The 24,714-nt window shown below is 48.5% G+C and overlaps 2 protein-coding genes across 6 annotated transcripts; both read right to left on the reverse strand.

Annotated features, from left to right (window-relative positions):
• Window positions 1-194: 194 nt before the first annotated feature.
• On the reverse strand, window positions 195-4,480 carry LOC121593640 (solute carrier family 28 member 3-like). 3 transcript variants are annotated; one of them, XM_041916197.1, is made up of 8 exons: window positions 4,309-4,480; window positions 3,055-3,297; window positions 2,917-2,973; window positions 2,431-2,662; window positions 2,155-2,332; window positions 1,029-1,808; window positions 626-953; window positions 195-558 (listed from the first exon to the last, which is right to left on the reverse strand). In XM_041916197.1, the coding sequence occupies exons 2-8, from the start codon at window positions 3,094-3,096 to the stop codon at window positions 268-270; spliced, it is 1,908 nt and encodes a 635-aa protein (XP_041772131.1). In that variant the 5' UTR covers window positions 3,097-3,297; window positions 4,309-4,480; the 3' UTR covers window positions 195-267. The 3 variants fall into 3 exon arrangements, with proteins under 3 accessions (XP_041772131.1, XP_041772132.1, XP_041772133.1); XM_041916198.1 differs by lacking the exon at window positions 4,309-4,480 and adding an exon at window positions 3,576-3,985; XM_041916199.1 differs by having other exon boundaries at window positions 196-558; window positions 2,431-2,638; window positions 4,309-4,476.
• Window positions 4,481-5,095: 615 nt separating this feature from the next.
• Window positions 5,096-15,566, reverse strand: LOC121593708 (protein anachronism). Of its 3 annotated transcripts, none has more exons than XM_041916299.1 (6): window positions 14,827-15,566; window positions 8,955-9,182; window positions 8,772-8,887; window positions 8,459-8,683; window positions 6,891-6,960; window positions 5,096-6,806 (listed from the first exon to the last, which is right to left on the reverse strand). In XM_041916299.1, the coding sequence occupies exons 1-6, from the start codon at window positions 15,144-15,146 to the stop codon at window positions 6,335-6,337; spliced, it is 1,431 nt and encodes a 476-aa protein (XP_041772233.1). In that variant the 5' UTR covers window positions 15,147-15,566; the 3' UTR covers window positions 5,096-6,334. The 3 variants fall into 3 exon arrangements, with proteins under 3 accessions (XP_041772233.1, XP_041772232.1, XP_041772234.1); XM_041916298.1 differs by having other exon boundaries at window positions 6,891-6,963; XM_041916300.1 differs by having other exon boundaries at window positions 6,692-6,806; window positions 6,891-6,963; window positions 8,478-8,683.
• Between the last annotated feature and the right edge of the window lie 9,148 nt (window positions 15,567-24,714).

A 24,714-nucleotide genomic window follows, 5' to 3' on the forward strand; every position in this document is an offset into this window, starting at 1 on the left:
ACTGAAACCATACCAGTCCATGGAACTGATCCCGAAACCATGTGTGCAATCAATCTCAAACCTGTCCTGTACCTTTAAAGTATATGTTTGTAGAGAACTTGCTTAGAATTAGAACTTGCATAGACGTGCCAACGGAAGGAAGCAAATGTTCGTTACGGGGTTTGCAATTCAACTCCAAAAACAACTGTGTTTTTAATACTGACAAATGATACTATTACGTTTGGTTTATTCATGACACTTTTTTATATCTCTTTAACCTAACAAATGCTACTGAGTTAAAGCTGGCACACCGAGCGTACCGTTCACCAACGCGATCGACTGTTCGATCGGCCCCATCCTGCCAAATCCGTTAAAAATCGCATCATCCATCAGCAGTCCGCCGATGCTGGCCGTCATGAAGCACACGATCGATCCCGCCATGAACGCCCGGAACGCGACCGAGGTAATGGCGCCGCGCTTGTCCGGCGTCATGGCACTGAGCGTACCGATCATGATACCCATCGAGCTCGGGTTAGCAAACCCGCACACGGCGTACGTTGCAATAGCCGCTGATCTGGGCTGCAAGGAGATAGATAGAATCATTTTCCTGCACTTATTTTAAGCTCCTTCAACCACTAACACTTACCGATATCACCTGCTCCGTGATGAACTCGCCGAGCCGCTCGAACGCGACAAACTCGTTCACGATCATCTTGATGCCGATCACCTTGCCGACGTAGTAGCTGTCGTCCCACGGGACGCCCATCACGAAGGCGAGCGGTCGGAAGACGGCACCGAAGATGCTCTCCAGCGATACGTCCTCCCAGCCGACGCGCCACCCAAACCAGGACAGCACCCCGTTCAGGAAGGCAATGAACGACACGAACGCGATCAGATTGGCAATGATGCCCAGGACGAGCGGTGTCGCCGCACTGGCCCCATTACTGGCCGCATCCAACATGGAGGAGTCGGTACTAGAAAGAGAAGTAAGTTTGTTTTGTTAGCTTTATCCTTCATAATCTACACACATGATTGGCCAAAACACTCACGACTCCTCCATCTGTATGTTATCCGATCGCGTCTTGCTCTCCTCCGTCTCGGGGTAGATCATCTTCGCGAAGCAAAGTGCACCCGGTGCCGCCATCACGCTAGCCGTGATAAGGTGAGCCGGATTGGCACCGAACGAGATGTACGCTGCCAGCACTGTCCCGGACACTGTCGCATACCCCGACGTCATGATCGAGTGTATCTCCGAGTGGGTCAGATCTTTCAGGTACGGTCGTATCAGTAGCGGCGATTCGCTCATACCGAGGAAAATGTTGGCCGCCGCAATCACACTTTCACACACGGTTGTGCCGAGGATCGACTGCAGTATCCAGCCCAGCTTCAGCACGACCCACTGCATCGCGCCCAGATAGTACAGGATGGAGATGAAGAAGCTGAAGAAGTATATCACAGACAGGACGGAGAACGCAAAGATTGCGTACTCGTTCTCGCCGTCACCGACCAGCACCATGCCGTACACGAACGCGGCACCGGCACGCGTGTAGTTCAAGAACGTGGCAACCTTATCGCCGACGCAGGAAAAGATGCTACGGCCTACATCCCAGCGTATGCAGAACAGCCCGAGCAGGAACTGAAAGATGGCGCCGAGCACGACGGTACGGTAGTTTATTCGGGTTGGGTGTTTGGATATTAGGAAGGAGACGGCGAGCAGGAACGCCATGCCGGTGAGGGACATAAGCCGTTCGGTTTGGTCACGCGTTTCGAAGTACACGAACAGGGCGAAACCGACCAGCACCAATGCGACGGCACCAAGGCGTATGTACCTGAAACAAGAGAGAAGCATTAAAATGAAGTCTTTTTGAACATGCATTTAAGTATCTCTAAGGCTTTCCAAACAGAGACAGGCATTCCATTTCAACAACCATCTCACGGATACTAACTAAACAATTTAGGTAGTCAAATGTGAGAAATTTAATCCAGAGAAATTTACCCACTTCATTAATCATCGTGTTGCTTGTTTGCGCAATTACCTTTGTAGTTAGTCTAAGCTTGCCTTTGGACCTTCTAATGGACCTACTAGGAGGCTTGAACCCATGACGGGCATGCTCTTATGTCGTGTGACTTCAGCAAATGATAAACCAAAAAGACTGAACCATCCATGGTACTTACCAAGGTTTACTGATGTGGACTACCATTCTTGTGACAGGTTGTACTATGAACTCCTTAAAGTGTCGCCCCAGCAATGGTTTTGCCACATGGTAGTACAGCAGACCCAAATAGACGAAACCAACCAGCAGTACCAGCATACCGTATCCATCACACCACTGCATACCACATTCCGTTTGCTCTGTCGAACGATAAGAGGACATTGGAATACATTCTCCAGCATTCTTCCGGCGCAGGTACTTCAGCCTCAACGACCAAACACTCCACCATACAACGTACCATACTCGAGGTAGTAATTGGTAGCGAAACCGAAGAACACAACAACAACAACATTCACCAGAATGTACACGCCCAACTGGAGGTGTTTCTTGTGCCGCTCGAAGGCTCCGGAAAGTCTGTCGTACAGTTTGCCGCCCGTCGATGGAGGTTCGCTTCCACCGGCCAGTGTTGGTGCTCCATCGTTTCCGTACGATATCGACGGCACACCCTGCAGAAGAACGCAGAATCGGGGCTGTGTAAATACTCAAAAACAGTTCACTAATTGGTGTGAATGTCATTCAAGATAATGTGCCGCTGAAGGATGATGTTGTGGGGAGGAAAGAGAAACCAGAAAGAGCTATCTCCCCGACTTGCCACACGCCTTCGGGCGTAGATAACTGTCTGCAAGTGCAATCTACAATCTTAGTGCCACCCTCGGCAAGCGTTATTACTTTACGATCCACACATCGCTTAACCGTCGCACGGAAGCAGCACCTACGTACGTACCTCGACCACTGCCATGAGTCCATTGGATTTGCGTTTCGTTAGGGTTGATGTACCGTCCTGTGGGGAAGATTTTAAACACAAACAGTGTGATACAGTCGCCCATATCGAACTTCCCATTTGAGGGATCTTCTCACTTACTTCCATCTCCGTGAGAAATGCATCATTCTGGATGCCGCTCATCGCTGCACGCTTGTGAGATCAATCGATCGACTTGCGTTTGGTATCCTTTCCCGGGTCACAGCCCACGGGTGCTTCTGGTGTTGAGTCCAAGATCTGTCTTATTCGAACCAACTTAACACTGCCTGGAAGATCATCACTGTGAACGCTCTGTTATTATCGCATGGTCAAAAAAAGGGGGCAACACTACGAATTGTGATAATCCTGGAACGATATGTACCAACAAAAACACACCACTTTACACAATCAGCAATACTAGCCGGACGCACGGATTGTTATCGGCAAACAATAAAATCGATTGTTAAACACCGGACGAACGATTAGAAATTAAGGTTGATATCAACATTGTGAAGCGACGTCTACTTCGCAGTACAGAACTCACTCCGGGGGGAACAAACAAGATCACACTGACTACAGAATTTGCACAGAATTCACCGTTTGCTGGCTAGTTTCGATGGCTTTCACTCGGGATTAAGCCTTACCAAACTTGTTTCTCTTGCCATCCGAGCGAGTTCCGAACTCCACTCGAAGGCGACACTCGTACACTGCACTCGTGAAGGAGCTTATCGGAACTGGTTCTTGTGGTGGAAGTACCGTGTGTTAATATATTCATGCTGGTCTCCTGTTGTTCTCCGCGTGATCGAACTAATTGCCTCACGTGCAAATAGTGGCTAGTGTTGCGACCGAAAACTACATCGATAGGCGCCCTTCCAAGGCTAGGACGTGACTAAACATTGCCCCTTTCAACCCAATCCATATCACTTGAGATACACTCATGTGTGCTTATGTGCATTATCACGGTCCAACGGGTGCTGATTTGACATTGATGTATCGAGGGCTTCGGACAGGCACGGGCCATCCGCCGACTCCTTATGATGAGCGAGACCCCACTCATAACGAGATGCTTGGGAACCCGTACGCGGTCACGTGGTAATATGGGTTTTCTTCCGTATGTTTTCCACCCCTCAGACACTGACAGCATTTCCCAACTGGTTGCTGATGTTGTGCACCTCTTCCGGGAGCTGGAGGTATTTTGTTTTGCTATCGAACACACTTGTAAACAACCGCACTGCATCCACTGCTGCCGTTCAGGGCTGGACAAGGTTGGCTCGGCGGTTAAGCGGCGAACCCCCTTTCCGAAATGTTTTTGCGTCACGCCACGATAGACACAATTCAATTCAATTCCACCACACACACACACACTCTCCTACTCACCTCATGCGGAATGCTGCAACGCTTCGACTTCGTGCACTAGGCGCCCTGCCAGGCCGACCTGCTTCGTTCACTTGCTCCGATCCGAATGACCATCGAATCAATCGTGCCGGAGCCTCAAATATTCGTTTATCATCTCACCTCACCCGGGCCCCGTGGGTGGTGTGCGTATCGCATCGATACACCCGCGACTGCTACCGATGTTGCCCGGCTTGATGGGCTCGCTTGGTGGGTGGATGATGATGGTGATAGGTCGCTGTACTATCTTCAGTACCGTCGGGTCCGCTGATATCTCGCAACGACGTTCGGAGTTTGCTTCGCTTGGTGGTGTTGGTGGAGCGCAGGGAAATCTTCGAGTACTCTTCTTAATGGAATTGAACTTACAAATGCAATGTAATATCACGGCTGGATCAGTTATCAAATGCCAATCCAACGGAGGTGGAGGAGCTCTCAATCGTGCGTTATCAAGCTACCTGGGGGGTGGTCTCTATTGTACTGCAGACCGACTAGGGCATGATAAGAAGCGGGATAAGTGAAGCAGTATTTTGATAACAGTTTCCGGTTTGGATTAAGGTCCGGGTCGATTATTTTTACCCTTTCTCTATAGTAATAATAAATAATTTAGTTATGTGACGAAAAAGATGTTCAAAGATAAATCAAACGACCCGAAACAGTTGCCTTGCACACAAGGCAGCAGCTTGAATGCAAGCTCCCATCGTGCAGCTACTGCTCGAAACACTGCTCGAATCTTTCAAACTGGTCAACGTACAACGAACCTCAACACCACGTGCATTTCGTGAAGCAATTTTATTGATATCGTTTATATCTTAACTAGCAATTACATTACATTACAACACTACACATTAATTGTTACTATTTAACGCTCGTTTTGTGTACGGCTTGCATCTCCTGTATCGGTCCTTTTGCTAGCAACAGTAGCCACCAAACAGAACTGTATGACGTATGACCGATCAAACCGGGGGAGGCAAAGAACCACTGCTATGTTTCACTTCTTACAACTAGCTACACTATTCTGCTCACAGCAGACACGAGAAACAGTAAACGTATATTCGCTTCCCTAGGTATTTACAATCTGGTTTCAGCGCAGCATCCGCAGCAGAGTTGCTTTAGCGTTTCAGTGTGAACAAGCGAAGCAAAAGCACGGGGATAGAGGGGAACACTTCCCAGCTTAAGAAAAGGGGAAACGAAAGTAAACTGCATCCCTTCTAAAGGGAGGTAAATGTTGTGACAAAAACGGTAATAAATAATATCGTCTAGATACAATGATAGCGCGAACGTAGCAAACACACGCTCCATCCTATCCTCCCTCACCGTTATCTCACACACAGTGTGACACAAAGCGGGGCATCTCAGCAAGGAGAGCGTGAGAAATGAATATTTACATACATTGTTTTTTCTTCTGTTCTGATCCTCCGCATACTCTGTTACGATCGTTACGATCGGGCTCTGGGATTTTAGTCGCGCACTGTTCAGCTCTCAGCGTGATCGCTGATCGCCCTATCGTCCCTGTTAACCTACCTTGCCTATGTATAAAGCTTAACCATTTTGAAAGTGAATGAATGAATCGGTGTGTGTGTGTGTGTTCTCACACCACATTACACAACTTGCACACGCAGGATCGCGCATCTAACTTAACTACCTGTGTGTCGGCTTGACTCTCCGCTCAGCACATCGCATATACACCTACACGTACATCAATCAAACTTAAGTACAGCACTAAGAAGCACAGGAACTCTACAGTTTGGCGTCGCATTCGGAGTCAGACTCTCCGGCGCGTGAAACGACCTATACCTTAAACGAAGAAACTCAGCTCAGGAACAAGGGGAAATTTAAAAAAAAAGGAACTCAAAGAAAGGAAGCGCATGTTACGGAAACGGTACCGACCAGTACCTACTACCCTAGCTCGATCGTACACCGAGCATCAACAGTATGTTACCGATGTCCGAATCTCCTCTTACAAGCTCTAATTGTTGTTGATGTATTGCTCCATCGCTCCACCGCTACCACATCATAGGTTGCGTTCCTCGCTTGATAGCACCGAAGCGGAAGACACCGACCGGCTCTCATCACTGCCGTCACTTCCGCCAACTGGAACGTCCCGGGCGCGATGGTTCAGATGGCGTCGCTTCATCTGCGCCCGGCTAACCACCACCGGGTGCTGTACGACGACGTGCTGCTGCTGCTGATGCTGGTGACCATGCAGCTCCTTAAACAAGTAGTACAGTGGGTTCGGACGCTGCCCGTTGTGCTTGGTGGACTGGTGCTGATGGTCGTGGTGGGTTTGCTGAACTGGTGGACCGGCGTCTTCGCCCACAAACCGGGGACACTTGGAGTCGGTGCCATCGTGCTCGTACGAGTTGCCGGACGCGCTGCCGGTGGAATCGTTCGCCAGGTAGTAGCCCTTGTAGTGGTGCTTGTTGCGGTACGGCCGATGGTTGTGATGCATGCGCTTCTGGAACATTAGGTCTAGTCGCGGGTGGCTGGAAAAGGGTAGTTGGCAGTTTGCACAGGGATTTGTAAGTAAACCCGTGGGGAGAGGACATTGCATATGTAAAATTACTCACTGTGGCACATTGTCCATTTCATGAGCGGACCCTGCATATGTGCTTCGGAGATAGGTCCATGGAAGAACGGCTGCTGTTGAATGGAAAGAGAGAGAGAGAGTGGGAGCAATGGGCCACACAGATTAGTTAAAAGCATTGGGCATGGTTGAAAAAAGAAGAAAAACAAATTGAAAAAACATCATCATGTAACAACAACAAGTAATGCACACTCAACAACAAAACATTCCAAAACATACAAGCAAAACAAAACGGCACGGAGTGCAATGTAAAACCCCATTTTTACGAACGAGCGATCATCAACTGCTCGTTTGGTATTGTGTGCGTGTGTGCGTGTTTTCATTAAGCGAAGCATGGCAAAACAACAACAAAAAATCATGCAAGACAGCCAGAATTTTCGCATTATTAAATGGTTTGCAAAATAGGGAAACAAAAAACGCACACACGCATATCAACACATCAAACAAAATGGCATACAACAACGAAGCAGTGAAGGGTGTAAAAAGCTCTCAATCAACTTACAAACGGAACCGTTTTTAAAACACCATTTAAACCACACACACATACACACTGAATACAAAGTTGGCAAAGCAACAGGCGTGCGAGTGTAGCTCATTATATATTTAAAAAGAAACTGTATTTATACACAGCAACGTGTCTTGGGCATCGATCCAGTATACATACCGCAAGAAAAACGATCTAAGCAATTCTTCCGCTTTATCAGTTTGCGTAGAAAATGTTCTAAAATATAAAATTTAACTGCTAATTGCAGGCGCTGAAATTAACACGATTGACCTTCAGGTGTAGCAGTCAGGGCAGTGGCACTATTGTGGCCAAAACTGCCCACACAGCAGCACGCCCCAACCCACCAGCGAATCGAACGCGAGACGTACCGTCTGCAAGAAATTCACCGTTCGCGCACAAATCGGTGGGCAAGTTGGCAATCTATTCTGCCGCTACCGGACACGGCCACGGCCAAAATTGGAAATTTTACTACTCCCAACAGCACCAGGCGACGGAACGAACGGACAAAAAACACCATACCTAAGCGCTTCCGTCACGCGCCACCCGAGGGTGTTGCCAGGTCGGCGTCAATATGGGCAAGGAGGTTGTATTGCTTTTGTTTTGTAGTTCTTGTACCTCAACAACACCCTCATGAATGAATGAGGTTCGAGCCTCCGTTCCCGGGGGCCAGGAACTGCCCGAACCGCTTCCCCTGCAACGGGCGCATCGCAATGGCGTGTAGTGTTCCTGCCTGCGTAAGCCGTTATGCGACACCGCCGTGTCGCGGCATGGCCGGGCCTGTAGCTGGCGGCGGATACGCAAGGTACGCGCGTAAACAAAAACGTGGGAATAGTACGCGCGGCAAGAATGTGCAGCACATGGTGTCGGGTCGGCCGTTTTGAGGTGAGCCGGTGAGTGGCGCTGAGGTTGTTTACAACCACACAAGCATCCTGGATGGACTCTTTGGCGTCGTTACGGATGAGTTCAAATTTATTTTGAGAAATGATTTTTCCTAGATATTCGTTTGAATGGTAGTAAAGCGTAAAGCCAAGCGAAAGCACACTTACCGTTGTGTTGTTTACTTGCCTCCGTGCAGTCGGCCGGCCGGAAGAAATCGGCCGCCCGCATCGGCCGATCGTCCTGATCCTCGACGTCGATCGCGATGAGCAGGTTGCGGTTCGGTTTGTCCCACGCCTTCACCGCGAGCAGCGTGTCCAACGTGATCCAGCCCCTGTACGATCGGGTGATTGTGATGCAGCTGCAGATTTTCTTGCGCTCCTGGCCGGCATTATCTGTTTTTATTGAGGAAAAAAAAGATCTCACCACTTCAGTACAAAACTTTCCTCAAGATCTTGTGCAAACTGGTGCCTCAACCCTTACCTTTGCGGTTCTTGCGGAAGTAGACCGAGGTCGTGATGCGAATCATCTGCTCCGACGGGTTCTTGCAGTTGTCCGACTCGCGCGAACTAGTCGAGTTGGCACCGTGCATGTACAGTCTGCGAAAGGAAGACAGGCTGTGGCTTAGGCATGAACTCAACCCTCGTTTGTCCCACCTGCACCTACCTGAGTACGGCCGAGCTGACAGAATTATACTGCTTATTGTGAGGCAGACGGAAGTACAGATTCCAGGTGTTGTCGCTGTTCCACTGGCTCGCGTTGGTGTTTTTCGGCATGTCGCACACGGCGGAAAAGGCCACCTCGTGCGTCGCCGCCCCCATATGCCCGGTGTCGTTGCGCATCAGGTTCGTCTCGATGTTGTGCTTAATGTTACCGATGATGTGTTCGGCGTATCTGGTTGATATAGAAGAAAGAAATAAAAACCCAAAAAAGGGGAAGTTTTAATAAAATTGTATACTTCACTTGTGGCATTCATCTTGAGCGCGACCTCTTCATTCATCTTGAGCGACAAAATCGACATCGCAAGCATGTGTCTCTGTGCTGCCATTCCCACCACACTGTGTCCCGGTTTCACCAGCAGCACGTTCTCATTCACGTTTGTGAAAACGTTTGCAGATTTATTATTATAATTGCCCTGCCCCGTCGTGCCTGCTGCGGCTAGCACAGACAGCGGCTAGACGGCGAGTCGTTGCGTCTTGCTTCCATCCACCCCCTCCCCCCCCCCGGCCCTCCCACATTACACCAACACCCACCCTTTCCGGACGGACGGGAAGGGTACGAGCAAGCAAAGAAAAACACGCGCGCGACACAAGCTGCATCGAGCGTGACGCGCGGTTGCATTCCGATGCGGAGGGAAAAATGCCTGCCCGCGCGCGGAAGCCGGAATGCCGACGACCCGGCCCGACGTGCGAATGATGAAGACGTTAAAGACGCAACACACACAGACACTCCCTCTCCTTCCCCCTACGCTACGTGGAGGGGCGTAAAACTATCCTCCACCCGGCCAGGCCACTCACTGCTGGCAAACTATCTTTTTGCCCACGCTGCATCCAACTTCAAAGCACTTTTCAATGCTACTTATGCTTTGTGCGGGATCTTTCCTCTCCCCGGGCCGTTTCTGTCTGGTCCGTGGGGAGGCTTTGGGAGCGGTGGATAGTTGCCACAAGTAGTAAGAGCGACATACAATGTCACCAAATGGGATGGGATGCTGCTGCTCCTTGCCATGCGGATTGGCGAGCGAATGCGCGAACACGAAACGGGAAGCCGAGGCCGCCAATCATGCCGCGCGTGTGAGAGCCCGAGCCGCTCTTTAAACTATTGCAAGCCCCGTTTCGCCCTCCCCAAGCTCCCCTGCATTCGGTGCATTTTGCATTCACCTTCGCGCAGTCGGTGCTCACACACGCTCACACCGGACGGGCCGCGATCAAGGGCCGCGAAATGAATCCGCCTGACCGCGGGCGAAGCGGCGGGACCTGTCTGCTGTCTGCCGGCTGTCTAGACGGATAGTGTGTGTGTGTGTGTGTGTGTTTATGCTGTGCTGTGGCTGTATTATTTTTCATCTCTCTCTCTCTCTCTCTCTCTCTCTCTCTCTCTCTCTCTCTCTCTCTCTCTCTCTCTCTCTTTTGCTCGTTCGCTTTCTTACTGTGATTTTCTGTTTATTGCAACTATATTTGCAAGCCTGTTTGGACCGCGCCACTTTGCCCGCCACCGTTCAGCTTAGCTTCGGGGTTTTTATTCTGGGCCCACAACTGGGCTAGAGTTGCACAAGCCAGCCGGAGAACGTTGCAAAGCTCACCACTTTTTAATTAGGAGCTTTTATTGCTGTGACTGGGTTTGTTCTCAGTAGCTTTCAGGTACTTCTTTTGCATAGGATCTGTTAATTATTCGATATGTTTGAGAGTAGATCGATTACATTACAGTAGATCATCTTGTTTTGTTTGGTGGGCTTACTCAAAATGTTCCATGTACGCCTTTCGAAGATCCGTTGTTATTGATTTTGAACACTTTTAGCTAGTGAAATCAAATGCACTACATATATCGTTTGGTCATCTTAAGTGTACAAGGATACTAAGGAGATGTGTTATGGTTAATATCAGGTGCTCCTTATCAGTTAGATTTTGCTTTTCAGTTACGCATGTACGCCCAAGGGATCCAATATGTCATCAATAATAAATAAATCCCTTTGAATCTTGTTGTATTGGGATATTTCTCACGAAAAAGTATGTGGAAATATGTATACCACATCTAAGCGAAATGCGGCCACATCTGGTTGCACCGCCAAAACTGCACCGTTCACACGAAGACCCAGATTTGCACATTCGCCTCCCAATCCCAAGCATCTGCACCGCGGTAACCTTGAAAAAGCAACCATGAGTTCCAATCCAGACGGCGGCATATTTTCCATATTTTCGCTAGATGCGACTAAATGACGTTCCGTGTCTCAGCCCCTTCTCAGGCATGCGAGAAAATGTGCTTCCCCAGCAGCCCCCCGCAAGCAGTCAAATAGGATACGAGTGGCAAGGCCAACCGGTCAGAACGATGCGTCGCGCTCCCGTGCGCATCTCGTATGACGCGCGACAGATGCAGTGTTCATCAGTGTTTTCCCGTTCTATTCAATCGCTGTGAAGATAGCTCCATTTTTTTTATCAGTTCCTCCAGCATCCTCCCAACTGCAGTGTGCAGTTCGCTATACAAACAGTAAGGTTGGAATTGAAAAAAATGTACAGAAAAAAAAACACACACACACACAGACACTCTTCCGAACGCATTTAGCCTGTGGGGTCTGAGGTAAGTGCCGTCATTGAGTCATCATCATCCGGGGGCCTCGTCTGTCGTTGCTGCTATTATGCAAGATGCGCTCTGGGAGCGAGGAGAAGCAGTCGCTGGAGCCGCCTGGAGAGCGCAATCAACAAGCGCAACCGTTTTTTTTTTCTTCTTGAGAATGCAGTCTGCTACTTACCCGGTGCCTGGGTTCGACCGAGACCAGACTTGCCGGCAGTTCGACACTGATTTCAGACACTTGACAGATGTCGCATTCGCTCTCTTCATTAGCAGCACATTCGAATGGAGCTCCGGAGCGTCCGTTCCCCAAGGTCGTGTTTCTTTTTTAATGCTCCAATGCATCTGAACTGTCGCATACCAGACGGATGGAATGCGTCCGACCCCTTGGGGATGGCGGAGTCGGAACACGACGGAAGAACCAAGAACAAGATGCACAATATTTTCCCACCCCTGTTGCTAGAACTGGGGAAACACACGGGCGTAGGTTAGATGTCGTTTAATCTCGCTTGAAAATAGTTCAAGAAAAGCCAGGATGCCTATACTATCAGGACAAAGCGGCAGAAGCAGAACACCCATTTCTCAAGTAGCACCCCCCGGCGGGGGGTGCGAGGGAGGCATGCTAATGACCCGTGGCATCAATGAACTTTTTATGGGTCAGTATCAGTACTTGACCGGTTGCCAAGTGCGATGGCACTTGATGGAAAGCGCATCGAATCGTCGAATAAAAATCTGCATACCAAAGAAGCGGGGCAAAGGCAACCAGATCTCACGCGCCAAACTGCAGCAGCGCAAAATGCACTTTACATTGCGCGATGCTGGACGTTCCCGTGATTCGCCTGCGAGCTAAAAACCACTCGACCCGAACCGACGTCAATGGTTGTGCGGGGCCCAGGCACAACCACACCTTTCCCCCGCCGGCCCGATGAAGACACGCGTGTCGTCCGGTCGCCATTGCTGGCGTGGGTGCGTACCACACTCATCACTCATCCGCTTGCGAGTTGCCACGTGCGCCGTTCTGTCTGCCCGGTGCGAACTAAAAGGAGACACGGGCGGGAGCAAATTACACCAACTTTGCACGCATGTTTCGTGTCGTTTTCGTAGAAATTGCTCGCTTTCGCGCGTTGATGTTTCACAAAACCAGACATTGGCGGTGAAAGAAGGGGGAGGGGGGGGGGGTGGGGTGAAAAGGCATTCTACGGGCTGTTGCCGTGAGAAACAGCGTTTTCTCCGTGTTGCGTTTCTAAGAATATTACCTACTGCCCCCGCATCAGCTGTGAGTTCAGCTGTGTTCAACGTTTTAGGGTGTGTATGTGTACAGTGCCGTCACCAAACTCGTGTGGCGGATATTAATGATCGACCGTGTCCTGACGTAGATGATTGACGGAAGGGGTCGCCTGGTCGCTTTCAGCCGCGCAACACTACCACAGCCGCCGGAAGAAATGGGGGGGTTTTTACCCCCTTTTTCCTGCACATTTACTACCCGCACTCGACATTGAATGCCCGTGTTGGAATGTACATTTTACATCCCGCTCCCCTCTCCCACCCGTTGGGAAAGTTTCCATTTTTGGCAACCGTTTAACAGCGAGCGCGTGTGGCAATCTAGAAGCAGCTGTAAGCCGTTAGCCCATTCTTGGCAGTGCTTGGCAGCGTAAAGACACGAAACGATGATGGCGATGACAATTAGAAAGAATCGAAAGAGGTTTGAAAAAGAAAAGAGAGAGAACAAGCCACAAATTAACCCGTCACAATTCTAGCAAATGTATAACCTACATCTCGCTCGGGCACGATTGAGAGCCGAAGGAGACAGCGAGAATGCAGTGCAAAGGAAAGCGCGCTGTCGACCAGTGTGTGGCCTCACTGCTCATAAATCAGCTCGAAAAACCGCAACCAAAACGGCAATACAAAAAGAAAGCAACTGCAACCGTTTTATCATACGCGAGGCTGGCCCAAAGGTGTCACATTCGCTTCCTTTGCAGTGATTTATCTCCCGGCGATGACGGTGACGGGAAGAGAAACGACAACAGTCAAACAATTTCTTCGCGCAACCCTCACACACACACTTACATTCTTCGGTTTATTAAATATGCCGGAATGAGAAGTTAAGGTAAGAATGGTCAGGGTGCGAAATAGAGGCAGCGTCATAGAGGGAAGAAAATGGAATGTTAGATTTTTTAACCTAAACAGTGTTCAAGACTCTCAGAGATACTCGGCGTTTCAAATAAACCGTTTTTTGGAGTACATTGTACACCTTTACAACCTAAGTCAGAACGAATAAAAAGCTTTCTTACTGAATATTTAGGGCCATTAAAACATGAAAATTGTCCTGTTTTTCCCCAAATCATCCACAAAAAAATGATTTTTTGTCTTAAAACATCCTTTTTATATGAAAATTACTCATATTATTTTCATACGTTGGATGCTATTTCGCGATACTTAGTTATTGAAAATATTTAGAAATCATTATTTGTTAAGAACATTTTAAAATATTTTATTTTATTTACTGAATAAAAGTTAATTCAATAGTTTAGCTAAGTATCACTTTTCACTTCCAATTTCTCTCTGTAAATGATCATTTTTACTATAGTCCTCAAAATGTTACGCAAATTAACTTGATAAAATCAAGGAAAATCGTAGTATTGAATTATTCCAAGACAAGATTTTGTTGTAGAGTATTACTTAATAAACACAAAATCAGAATTTATTAAAGAAAGCTGTCGGTTTATGTATTTTAAATGATATTCCAGCTTGATTAAGAAAACATCTTTTTACAACTAACAACTACTTTAAAAAATCCATTTCATTTGAAATTGATAAAAAAATCCTCTCTCTCTCCTTCAAGCAATCCCTAATCACCGCTAAAGGAGGTGCTTGATATTAAAACAACACATCATTCACGTTGGTTGCAATTTTCGCCATCCGCCCAACTCGTACCTTCTTTCATAGAACCACCGGGGTAGTTCCTCCTCCTTTGTGAGGTGAAAAAACGACGAAACAAAACCCGCTGACGGGAATTGTTACAAATCGGCGAAACAAAAAAGCGTGTCACCCTATTAATAGGTGAAAATGTGCTCTTAACTAATGTTGCACTTTTTAATTATATCCGTCACAGCGAAACCGTCCGTTGGCTAATATCGCACCTTTGCTCGGGGTGGAAATTTCCAACATTGTTTCTGCTGCCCCTACTGATCAAGGAAGGTACTTTCCTACTCAACTGCTGACACAAATCGCAAAACAAATAGACTTGGCAAATACTCACTCTTTTCGCGTTTTCACACGATCCGAAACGTTCCGATCGGTGGTGCTCTGGGTGATGGCCAGCGGTCCGCTCGTCCGGTTCAGGTTCTGCTTCTCCCGCAGCACCCGCTGCTGTATCTTGAGCGCGGTTATGTTGATGTTCTCCCGCAGGAACGAGAGCCGCTCGCTTTCGGTGAGGTTTTCGAAATCGATCATCTTCGACTCCGCCATGGCCAGGCCCTCCTCGACCGGGTCGCGCAGATTGAACGGTGCACTGTGCGTCGGCTGCGCCTGCAGCAAGCCTAGCAGCACCACCAGGCCCAAGGGTACGACCGTCTTCATCGCGCCGTGGATGGTTGCACACTCACTCAATTTCACTATATATTTTTTTTTTGTTATTGTCTTTTGCAACTGATTTTTTAATCTTTAAGTTTGAACTCGCCTTTCCTAACCTGTTCTGTTCGATTGCGCTCCTTGCGGATAGTATGATCGGTTTACGATCATTTGCGATCGTCTGTAGGAGTGACACTTACTACTTCCCGTTTCACTGAATAGTTCTGAACAATATCTATTAATTGTGCTGTACTTTTTTACCACTCTTAGTCACTGAGTAAAAAACAAAAATTTTCGCAAAAAAATGTTCAACAAAAAAAACAAACCAAAGGAATAGTGCAAAAATCAGCTTCCAGCCGACAGTGTTGGAAGTGTTCGCTTCGCGTCGTTGGCTCTATCGCGCTGAACTGGACACTTGCGCTCGTCAAGATCAAATGATTCCTTGCCAAAGGAGGTATTTTATTTATACGGCAAACCGGGCAACCGCTTCGCCCCGAAGCCGATGCCGATGCGAACGAGCGTCGCCGGGTCCGAAACGCGGCCGCCGGCGTGCGTGCGAGGGCTCGCGTTGAGCCGAACGCCAGCACAGACGGGCAGACGCGAGTGCGAGCGAGCAAGCGAGCGAACGCCCGTCGCGAGTGAGTGTGAAAGCGCTCGGGCAGGAGGGAAATCGAGGGTGCCGGGACAGCGGAGCAATCTTCGGGGCGCGAGCGGGAGAAAAATGGAACGAAACCCCACCAGCATGCAAATGCCACTGCCTGCCAAGAACGTACCGATATCGCTTGGACGTGGAGGCGCGCAAGAAATCTCGGGTGCGAAGCTGGGGGCGGCGGGAAAATCGAACCGCCGGGTCTGCGGTGCGATCGAGCACGGGCGATAGGGAAAACTGACGATGCGAGCGTAAGCGGGAGCGGGAGAAAAGCCGACCGAAGCCGGGCGAAGTGCCGGTCTCGGGCCCCAAAAGGGAAGAGCGAGATCCACAGCGAGATTGGGCCGGGCAAAGCTGTCGGTGCAAATGGGACGGGAAGTAGAATCAAGCTCCATCGGGGCAGCTGGGAAGGAAAATCTCGGCTTGTTATGCCCATCTCGTCTGCCGGCCCCCGTCCATCGTCTGCCGGGTTGTTAGCGTGCACGTGGTAGGAGGAGAGAAAACCGATTTTCAAACCCGAACTGCACAGTGCTGCATGTGCCAGTTGGTGCGGAGGAGATCGTTCTTAAGATGTTGCGGGTACGTTGATCGAATTTTCGAATTCTTAATAAGTTGATATGAATATTGTTGCTATAGTTACTTTATTTTAAATGTATGTTGCTCATTTTTCAGATGTCTGAATATGAAATATTCTTGTTTCTATCCGATGTATGCTGTTAAAGGTCTTATTTTTAAATTACGTCTTTATGCCTTACACAAATTTTCTTTTAAGAGCTGATAGAATATGCTATGCTAGAATATTTTGATACTGATTGTGATACAAATTGAAGCCCGCGGAGATCTATATTTACTAATAATTTAATTTTGTTTTTGATCAAACAATATATTGTTGGTGCAACCTTACGGTTGGCTCTACAACCTAAGCGTCTGCGTGGACCACGCGTCAAACAGAGAGTACGCTCGATAAGGGTTCAATCCTCGAATGATCCCAGACCAAAACCCGATTCAACAGAGGTGATATCTAACACTGATTTGTCTTAGATGGTTTAAACAAGTTAAATAATTAAGAAGGTAGGATATCATATTTATGTGTAATATAAGCAGTTTTCTGGAACTATATTCTATCAGAGCTAATACATCCGATGCTTGGAATAATTGTAAGTGGTACTAGACAGATCATCAACATACATATTGTTGTTTTAATGGAAACAAATTTTAAGTTTTTTTTTTTAATAAACTCGCGCAAAATGCTTACAAATCCCCATATATTGGAGCCTCTTGGGCCTTTCGTTTGGTGAAATGGTTCACTTGAGCTTCTAACTACATGCGGTCCTTACAGAAACATACCATTCTGACCTTCTGAAAGCTTCAGTTTAATTACTACTCTCTGGCCCTAAACATATAGCACCTACTGTAATTCAGTCATGTCGCAAGTAAAACAAGTTTGGGGGCGTGTACGGCGTCGGTTTCACATTCGGTGGAGGCGTTAACGGCCAGCCAATCATTTGAGGCATTCGAAAGCTTCATTATCAAAATTTCCCCAAAACCAAGACATTTTAATAAAATACGCTTACAAAGTACACAACTTCCTGAAATTATTCTACCACTGTTTGAGTTGTTGCAGTGTCGTCCTTTTTACATCGAATGTATAAACCCCCCCGGACGGCCTCGTTCGGTTGAATGTGGCGATACGTGACACGTGACAAGCGCAGCCAGACGAACCCCAGACGAGGAAGAGTTTCGGCGAAGCAGTTACAATCCTTTCGCCCCGTGCGGATGGGAATGTATAAATTCGACGCTGGAATAAACATCAAGTCTGCACCGTTTCGGGGACGAATGCTTTGCATGAGTTCATCAGTCTTGTGCCCCTGCCCCGGCCGTGGGAACGGGGGTGAAGGGGGCCACTTTACAATCCTAATTCGGCTGCAAAATATTTAGCGACCACTTGCTCTCCTAGACAAACAACTCACAACCGCGCGACGGACGGGGAGTGGCGAGGGGGCGTCATCCTCGATTATGCTTAGGTGTCTGTCTAGGAGCAAATGATAAGTCATTTGCGAACACATTTGTAGCCGCCGCCAGCTACAATAACAATAGCGAAAAAAAGAAGAAAAAGCTCGCGCACAACAACAGGAAACAGCAAATATTTCATCATTAGTCGCAACCAATTGGCGATTCTGCTGGAGTGGGGCCGGTCCCACTGCTGGCCGATTAGTGGATTACAATGTATGTTTTCCGTTCGTTCTGTCTCCTTTTTTTCTTCTTCTTCTTCTTCTTCTGGTCTAGCGTCGGATGCTGTGGTAACGATTTCAATTGACCTGGGCGCACCAATCACGCACCGTTGTTGACACGCACGGCACGCATGCCGGAAGCCACACTTAACGCACCGCCGAAATCCACCCCGAATGTTCCCAAAATTGCCAATATCCCGTGCAAAGTTACGCACAATTCATTCAGACACAAGATGCCGAAAGCTCGAACGAAACCCAACCCAAAGTCACACGTTGATTTGGCTAATCATCTGCCACCGGGAATGGTACAGATAGAGTAAGATATGCTCGCGTCTGTCAGTCTCGCTGGCCGCAGTCGTTACGCACGCACGCTAGTTCCCGTACGTAAATTCCCACCGTCGTCGCAAAATCATGCGTAGCAAGAATGCGCCAACCTTTTCCTTCCTTCCCCAACAAGCAGCCCACCAGCCGTTGATCGTGCCGGCGTATGGCGATCGTTCCCGTCAAAATATGACCCCGCCCGCCCGAACGGGACGGGTCTAGCTGTAGCAGCAATCAAATAGACAAGATTTACTGACCCTTCCCTCTCGGCGAGGGACCGTTTGTCGTCTAGGCACACTATTATGCGTCTGCGTCTGCGGCACACTCCAGGGCTTTGTCTAGCATGCGGCCGCCTAGACCTAGGCAGGCGATCGCGTCTCGGGCGCGTCTCGCCGTAGGGACAAGTGTGTGATCGCATTGTGCATTGGCTCAGTCCGGCAGAACGATCCAGCGACTAGTCACACTCCTTTTCAAGGTTACCGTGATTCCGAAAGGGGGTTCTGTGTCTGTGCGAGGCGAAGTGCCGAGGATCACATACTTAAGCAGGGGGCGGTTACACGACTACACAATTCCAAATTGGCAGCACCCAGCGTCTCGGTGGGAGTCGGTGTCTGCGCTCGCTTGACGCTAGACAACGGCATTTGTCACTAGCGATCCCCGCGCGGTATAGAAGGTTCACACCTCCACGCCACCACCCACCATCGTTCTTCGGCCAAGTTGTCGTCTTTCTAGGCGACGTTTCTAGGGAGAATGGTGATGGGATGATGTTTGCCTGACCCAGCCCGTAGCGGCGGTGGTGATGGTAGAGATGGTGGATACAGTATGGATACGGCGACATAGCATAACCGATCTAATTGGTTGTGCCGTATGCTGCAAGTGGCAGTGACCGCGCATATTTTTCTATTAAACAATCGCTTCCCCGGCAGGCAAATGCGGCAGCTCATTGGAGATATTAAATTTAATATTTACTGAGAATTGCAAAGAAAAAGTCATTTTCTTACGTACGTTTTTTTGGACAATATTATTGATGTATTCTTGATTTCCATGGAGATAGAATTAGTTGGAATTATTTTTTGCAAAATGTGTCTTACATTTTACTGCAATTTATGATACTTCAATCAGCTCATAAGAGATTAAATAGTTCAAGGGGCCAAAAAAATCAGCTAGAAAAAATATAAACTACATTATCCGATTGTAATGCTTCTCATAACATCGAATTCCTTCCAAGGAAAGGTACATCTCCCTTTCTTGTGATGTTCAAAACAGACGGACAAACAACCAACCAACCAACCAACGAAAAAAGAAAGCTACAACCACGGGCAAAATAAAATCGTCAGTCAAAATAAGTTGATAGCAATGAACTCGCCCCGGTTCAACAAGTTCACTGACACTGCCTACTAGAGAAGTGAACTAATAGAAATTGGCCACTCGATTTGCATAGTTATCACGCGTCGCCGCCAGCCCCCCCCCCCCCCCCCTTGGACAACTCCCTTCTCCCTCGCCCCGCATGTCAGGCACTTTGGGACGCCCCATCATAGGCCATCGGCATCGGGCCGGGGAGGATTGTTGCGTCTGTGCGTCGTGCTTGATATCTAACGACCTAGGCCTTTCCAGACTACAGGGATTTCATCGTTTCCAGCTGCGTCTTAGGGCAGACAGAGTTGTGTTCCGCCCGCCAGCTCTGCTCCTCTCGCCGACTGCCTGTGTTTATCCCTCGCCTGTGATTTGGTGTAATTTCGTGCTCTATTAGCGCGAGGCGAGGGAGGGACAACAGCAATTTCTATTCACAGACGGCACCTCGTGTCGTCCTGCATGTCTGTACCTGTGTCGGTACGAGTGACTGGATGAAATGAATGAACTAGTCAAGCATGTGTCGCGTTCCTCCACAATCGCCCTACAATGTCTGGGGTACGGTACAGGGCAGAGCGACCAGGGAAAGGGACCACCAAGCGTACGGAGTACCGAGCGCCTCCATTACATCCAACTCCAACCGTGACCCGGCGTCCGGTCCCGAACGCACAATTAATAGCTTTGACATGCACGTCTTGATCAATGTAAACACATCCGCCGGCCCGGAGCACGGTGCAGTTTTGGCGCAGAAGCTTGGCGTAGATCCGCGTCACGTTGATTGGATTAAATGTCAGCGATCAGGTCTATTCTGAAGAGGAACGAAGCACGAAGGAAGAGGAAACTGGCAATTGGCGCTACAGGTTACAGGCCAGAGCTATCGGATAGTGTATCGAGTCCAATTACATCTTTGCTGGTGTGGCCGGTCCCTTACAATGTTGCTGCTGGAGCGCCAACTTGCGGTCCGTGCCATCGTACAACGTGGATGTTGAGGCACGCGTCCAGACACACTGTTCCGGTTCGGCAAGGTGAGCTTTGGTTCCTGGGTGTTATTGCAGGCCCTGCTACGCGCCACCAACTACGCGCCGTATTTGTGGCACTTGATGCCCCGGTAAAGCGAGGAGCTGTTGTTTGGAAGGGAATTCGTCGCAAACATTCCACAACCGTAAAGGCTCAAATTTAAGCTACGCATAGTAAGGCCACAACCAAACACATAAACCACTGGCAGCTAAAAAAAAACAAGCTGAAGAGTCAACAGAATTTGAAACCCAAATACACGCCGTGCACAGTGGTCAAAAACGTGGTCCTTCGTGCCGGATTTACTGCGCGGTACACGCTGCAGCGGGCATTATGCGACAACAACCTTATGCATCGTGAATATGCTTTTACGCCGCAACGTATCGCCAACCAGACCCGGGCACAGACAGGGCGCATTATGTAAGTGTCACATTCTAAAACCAAATGGTCATGCTGCTCCCTGAACACGCTGAACTTTACTTCGAACTTCGACATGCCTGCTGCTCCTCCGATAGAGGATACATAACGAGATCCTCTTACTACAACTGCCCGTTTTGGAGCTACGATTAAAATTCTACTACAAAAATGGCGACCACCGTCTAGACAGCGTTCACACGCATGAATATTCACTCTGCCGAATTTCATCCCAAAGGTGGCCACTTGATAATCGCAATCGTGCCAGTTGTCGTATAACGAACTTGTTTGGCATGTTGTTGCTTTTGCATGCATGTTTTGATCCCGCCGTAAAATGCTCCTTTCCCAATCTAATCTGCCTAGACGTGGAGTAACATTGAAATTAAAACCCCATATGTCTAGCTCCCGCGTGTGTTTGTGTGTGTGTTTGTGTCCCGCCGTCTTCCCATTTGACTTTCCAATCGGTTCTGGACCGAACTGTCGGTAAGAGTGCCCCTCCACGCATCTAATCCCAACTCTCCCAAGCTAGAAGGTGACTTGACCTCGTAATTCAAATCAATTCTCTTCTGACTGGGAATCGCCTCCCGAGGATCACCTGAGCCGCCAAGCCAGACGGCACGGGATTTGCAAGGATAATTTTTGTTTGTTTGTTTGCCCAGCCCTGATGTTACGATTACTCAGACGAGCAGAACGTTGTGGCCGAATTTGCATAATGCCGGGCATGTTTTGATCTTGCCTTATGCGAAAGTCATCCTGTCTGGCAACCCCAGGCCGACCCGGCCCCGTCCGATGCGTCGATGAGTCAATTATGGCACAAAAACACGATCGCCCAAGCCCAGTTCACCGTTTGTCCTTCAACATTGGGACGACGCAATGCGCAGACACACACCTGTGACATTCCCGTGCTCATTACCCAGGTGCGGGAAATGAAAGCACCCAGCGCGGTGGTCGGGTTTGCCAAAACGGCTGCCAAAAAATCGCTGCCAGCAAGTGCTGCAAACCGGTCGTCCAGTTTTGGGGCGAACGGGTCGCCCGTCTTGGCCATGGCCGAGACCCCGAAAAAGAAGGCCCCAAAATGGGACCCGGGAGTCCGGTTTGCTGATGCGATGAATGACCAAAAGCCACAAATGATGCTGCTGCCATTACGCACATAAACACACATACACACTGCATTACATTACGTGACGTCGCGATGGGCTGGGGGCCTGGAAAACCGGAAAATCAACTCGGTTCTCTCCGTTCTCGGGGATGCTGCGCAGCACAGGAGCACACGAGAAGTAGCATTGCCCAAATTTAACATAATTAGCACGAACGCTTCGAAAAAAAAACATGGGGAGGGAAGTCACGAATGGAAAGTGAAACGACAAGTGTTTTTAATACGTCGTTGTCGTTGTGGTTTGCATTTTGCACCCGATTTGAATGCTTCCCTATTTTTTTTTTTTTTTTTTTTGTTGGGGAGGACGTAACTGCGTCGCAAAACGTGTTCATTCATTTTGTACCATTTCGTTCATTTTCGGTTCTGAGAGCTAAGGGCATAATTTGGAAATGGAAGGTGATGTTGGGAGCCGCCAAATAGGCTACCTACCGTGTCGGGACAGCTTCATTTCTGCTCGTTTTGTGGCAAATCTGTTTCGTGGTGCAGCGTGCATGGTGCAACGAGAGCGAAGCGGAAATTTCTTTCCTCATATGGTGACGATCGACGTTCGACGGAAATGTGGCCATGTGGCAAAGGATGATGGTACTGATGATGCCATTAATGTAAACGGTTATTTGAATATGCCTTTATTAGGTTGACAGTTTGCATTTTTGTTTGTTTCCTCTTCCTCAGCAGCATCGCGCTTTTTTGTTTGGATAATTTGCAGTATTATTGCAATGAAAAGGTAAAAGTTGATAGGAGAGCAGCATCATTTTTATTGATCTATGTAACATATTTATTAGAACAATCCATTGTTTATCATTTAATTCGCCATATCTACTACCTAACACATTAAAATTGACCTTGAAATTATCCAAATGGTGGCGCTTTAAGTTTGTAATACAGTTCCGATATCCGCCACCTAAAACTGGAATCCAATAAAAAAAAAGGAATCCAATTGAATGCCGTCATACGATCCTGCCCACTCGTGTCCACCATCCAGCACTGTCACGTAATGGCTAGACACACACACACACACCACCGAGCAGTTCAATCGAGCATTTCCGCAAAACGATACGCTGTTCCATGAGCGTCGTAAACAGTTCGCGTCGTATTGCCACTGGCCGTGGCTTGTATCTGGGGCCTCAACATGATTACATAACTCACCTAACACAATAAGTGAAACAAAGTGAATAAAATATACTGCTGGATGGAAGAGCACAGCAACAAATAAAAAAACGGATCGAAATAACAAACGATCAAGTGCGCAGACAGAAAGGTAGACCGAGGGAGAAAAAGAAGCAATTTTCTAAATATTACTAGCACACATTTTATCCAGCCAGCCGGCCGGGCAGGGAAGTTGTGCTGAATGCAGATTTAAATCACAAATGCATCATGCGAGCGCAGCCCTTCCCCACTTCTTGATACTTCAATGGACACTTTGAAACGGGAGAACGATCAGTACAAAAAAACGAGCAAATAAAACGCAAAAAAAAACAATCAACATTCGTCTTCTTCGTCTCGGATGTGGTGCACTACTTCCCCATTTTGTTTTATTTATTTATTTTCTTTTTGTTGAGTTTACTTCTGTGTTGCATTCGACACCATCACCAACACCGTTCTGCTGTCGGTGCCAGTGCTGTGCCGGAAAGTGCACCTTATCTGCCAGCAAGCACATATGCACAAAACCGGCCAAGACGCAGCCCCAGACAGGCCGACCTCTCGCGTGTGCTAAATGCTTCTGAAGCCCCAGCCCCGGCCAGACGACGGTAAGCATTGACATAGGAGGGATAAAAAATGAGCACACAAAATAGACACTGTAAGGGAGCTGTGTGTGCGCGAGTCCAAGATACAGGTACGCTTCGCTGCTGTGTGACCGTCTAGCCAGCGACACCTCCACCGTTCCATCGTCCCACCCATAAAAATGCATTTGCATGTGCTTTAAACATTCGAGCCCGGCCGGCCCAGCGAAGCGAAGGTGCAGCAGCAACACATCGAACTATGACCAGTGAGAGCCTTACCGCAAGAAGGTGTCGGTGCGCATCAGCACTGTTGCATAAATGCGCATCAGTAACAGGGCCGGGGGCAACAGGATCCAATCATCATCCGGTTTGCTTGGTGGAGAACGAGTGCACAGAGGGATGATGCGCGGAGGAGGTGGTGTATGGAGAGTGTCTCCTTTCTTTCCTGCGGAAATCTCTTTTCGTTGTGTGTAGCACTCGATCATTTGATCGCCAAAATGCACAGACTGCCCCCTTTTTAAAATACGTCACATGAAAGGATTTTTGGACAGCAGAATTTAAATACAGAATTGGGGTGTACTGTTTTTTGCCCACTTGTACCGTGTGTACCCTCTTCTCTGCTTCTCATTTTCTCGCTGCTCTTTTTGACTTAACCGTAGAGTTGGCAACCGGATTTACACACGTAAGTTGGCAACCGGCATATCCGGGTATTCCACACGTT

Source organism: Anopheles merus, chromosome 2L (genome assembly GCF_017562075.2).
Source record: "Anopheles merus strain MAF chromosome 2L, AmerM5.1, whole genome shotgun sequence".
NCBI classification, from domain to species: domain Eukaryota; kingdom Metazoa; phylum Arthropoda; class Insecta; order Diptera; family Culicidae; genus Anopheles; species Anopheles merus.

What these genes read in the sequence shown, in the direction of transcription:
- LOC121593640 (XM_041916197.1), bottom strand. Translation starts at nt 3,096, where the DNA reads ATGAGCGGCATCCAGAATGATGCATTTCTCACGGAGATGGAA. An exon ending in CATTTCTCACGGAGATGGAA is followed by an intron (nt 2,974 to 3,054) that starts GTAAGTGAGAAG and finishes TCTTCCCCACAG; the next exon opens with GACGGTACATCAACCCTAAC. An exon ending in CAATTACTACCTCGAGTATG is followed by an intron (nt 2,333 to 2,430) that starts GTACGTTGTATG and finishes ATCGTTCGACAG; the next exon opens with AGCAAACGGAATGTGGTATG.
- LOC121593708 (XM_041916298.1), bottom strand. Translation starts at nt 15,146, where the DNA reads ATGAAGACGGTCGTACCCTTGGGCCTGGTGGTGCTGCTAGGCTTGCTG. An exon ending in CTTCCGCAAGAACCGCAAAG is followed by an intron (nt 8,684 to 8,771) that starts GTAAGGGTTGAG and finishes CAATAAAAACAG; the next exon opens with ATAATGCCGGCCAGGAGCGC. An exon ending in GAAATGGACAATGTGCCACA is followed by an intron (nt 6,807 to 6,890) that starts GTGAGTAATTTT and finishes ACCCTTTTCCAG; the next exon opens with CCACCCGCGACTAGACCTAA.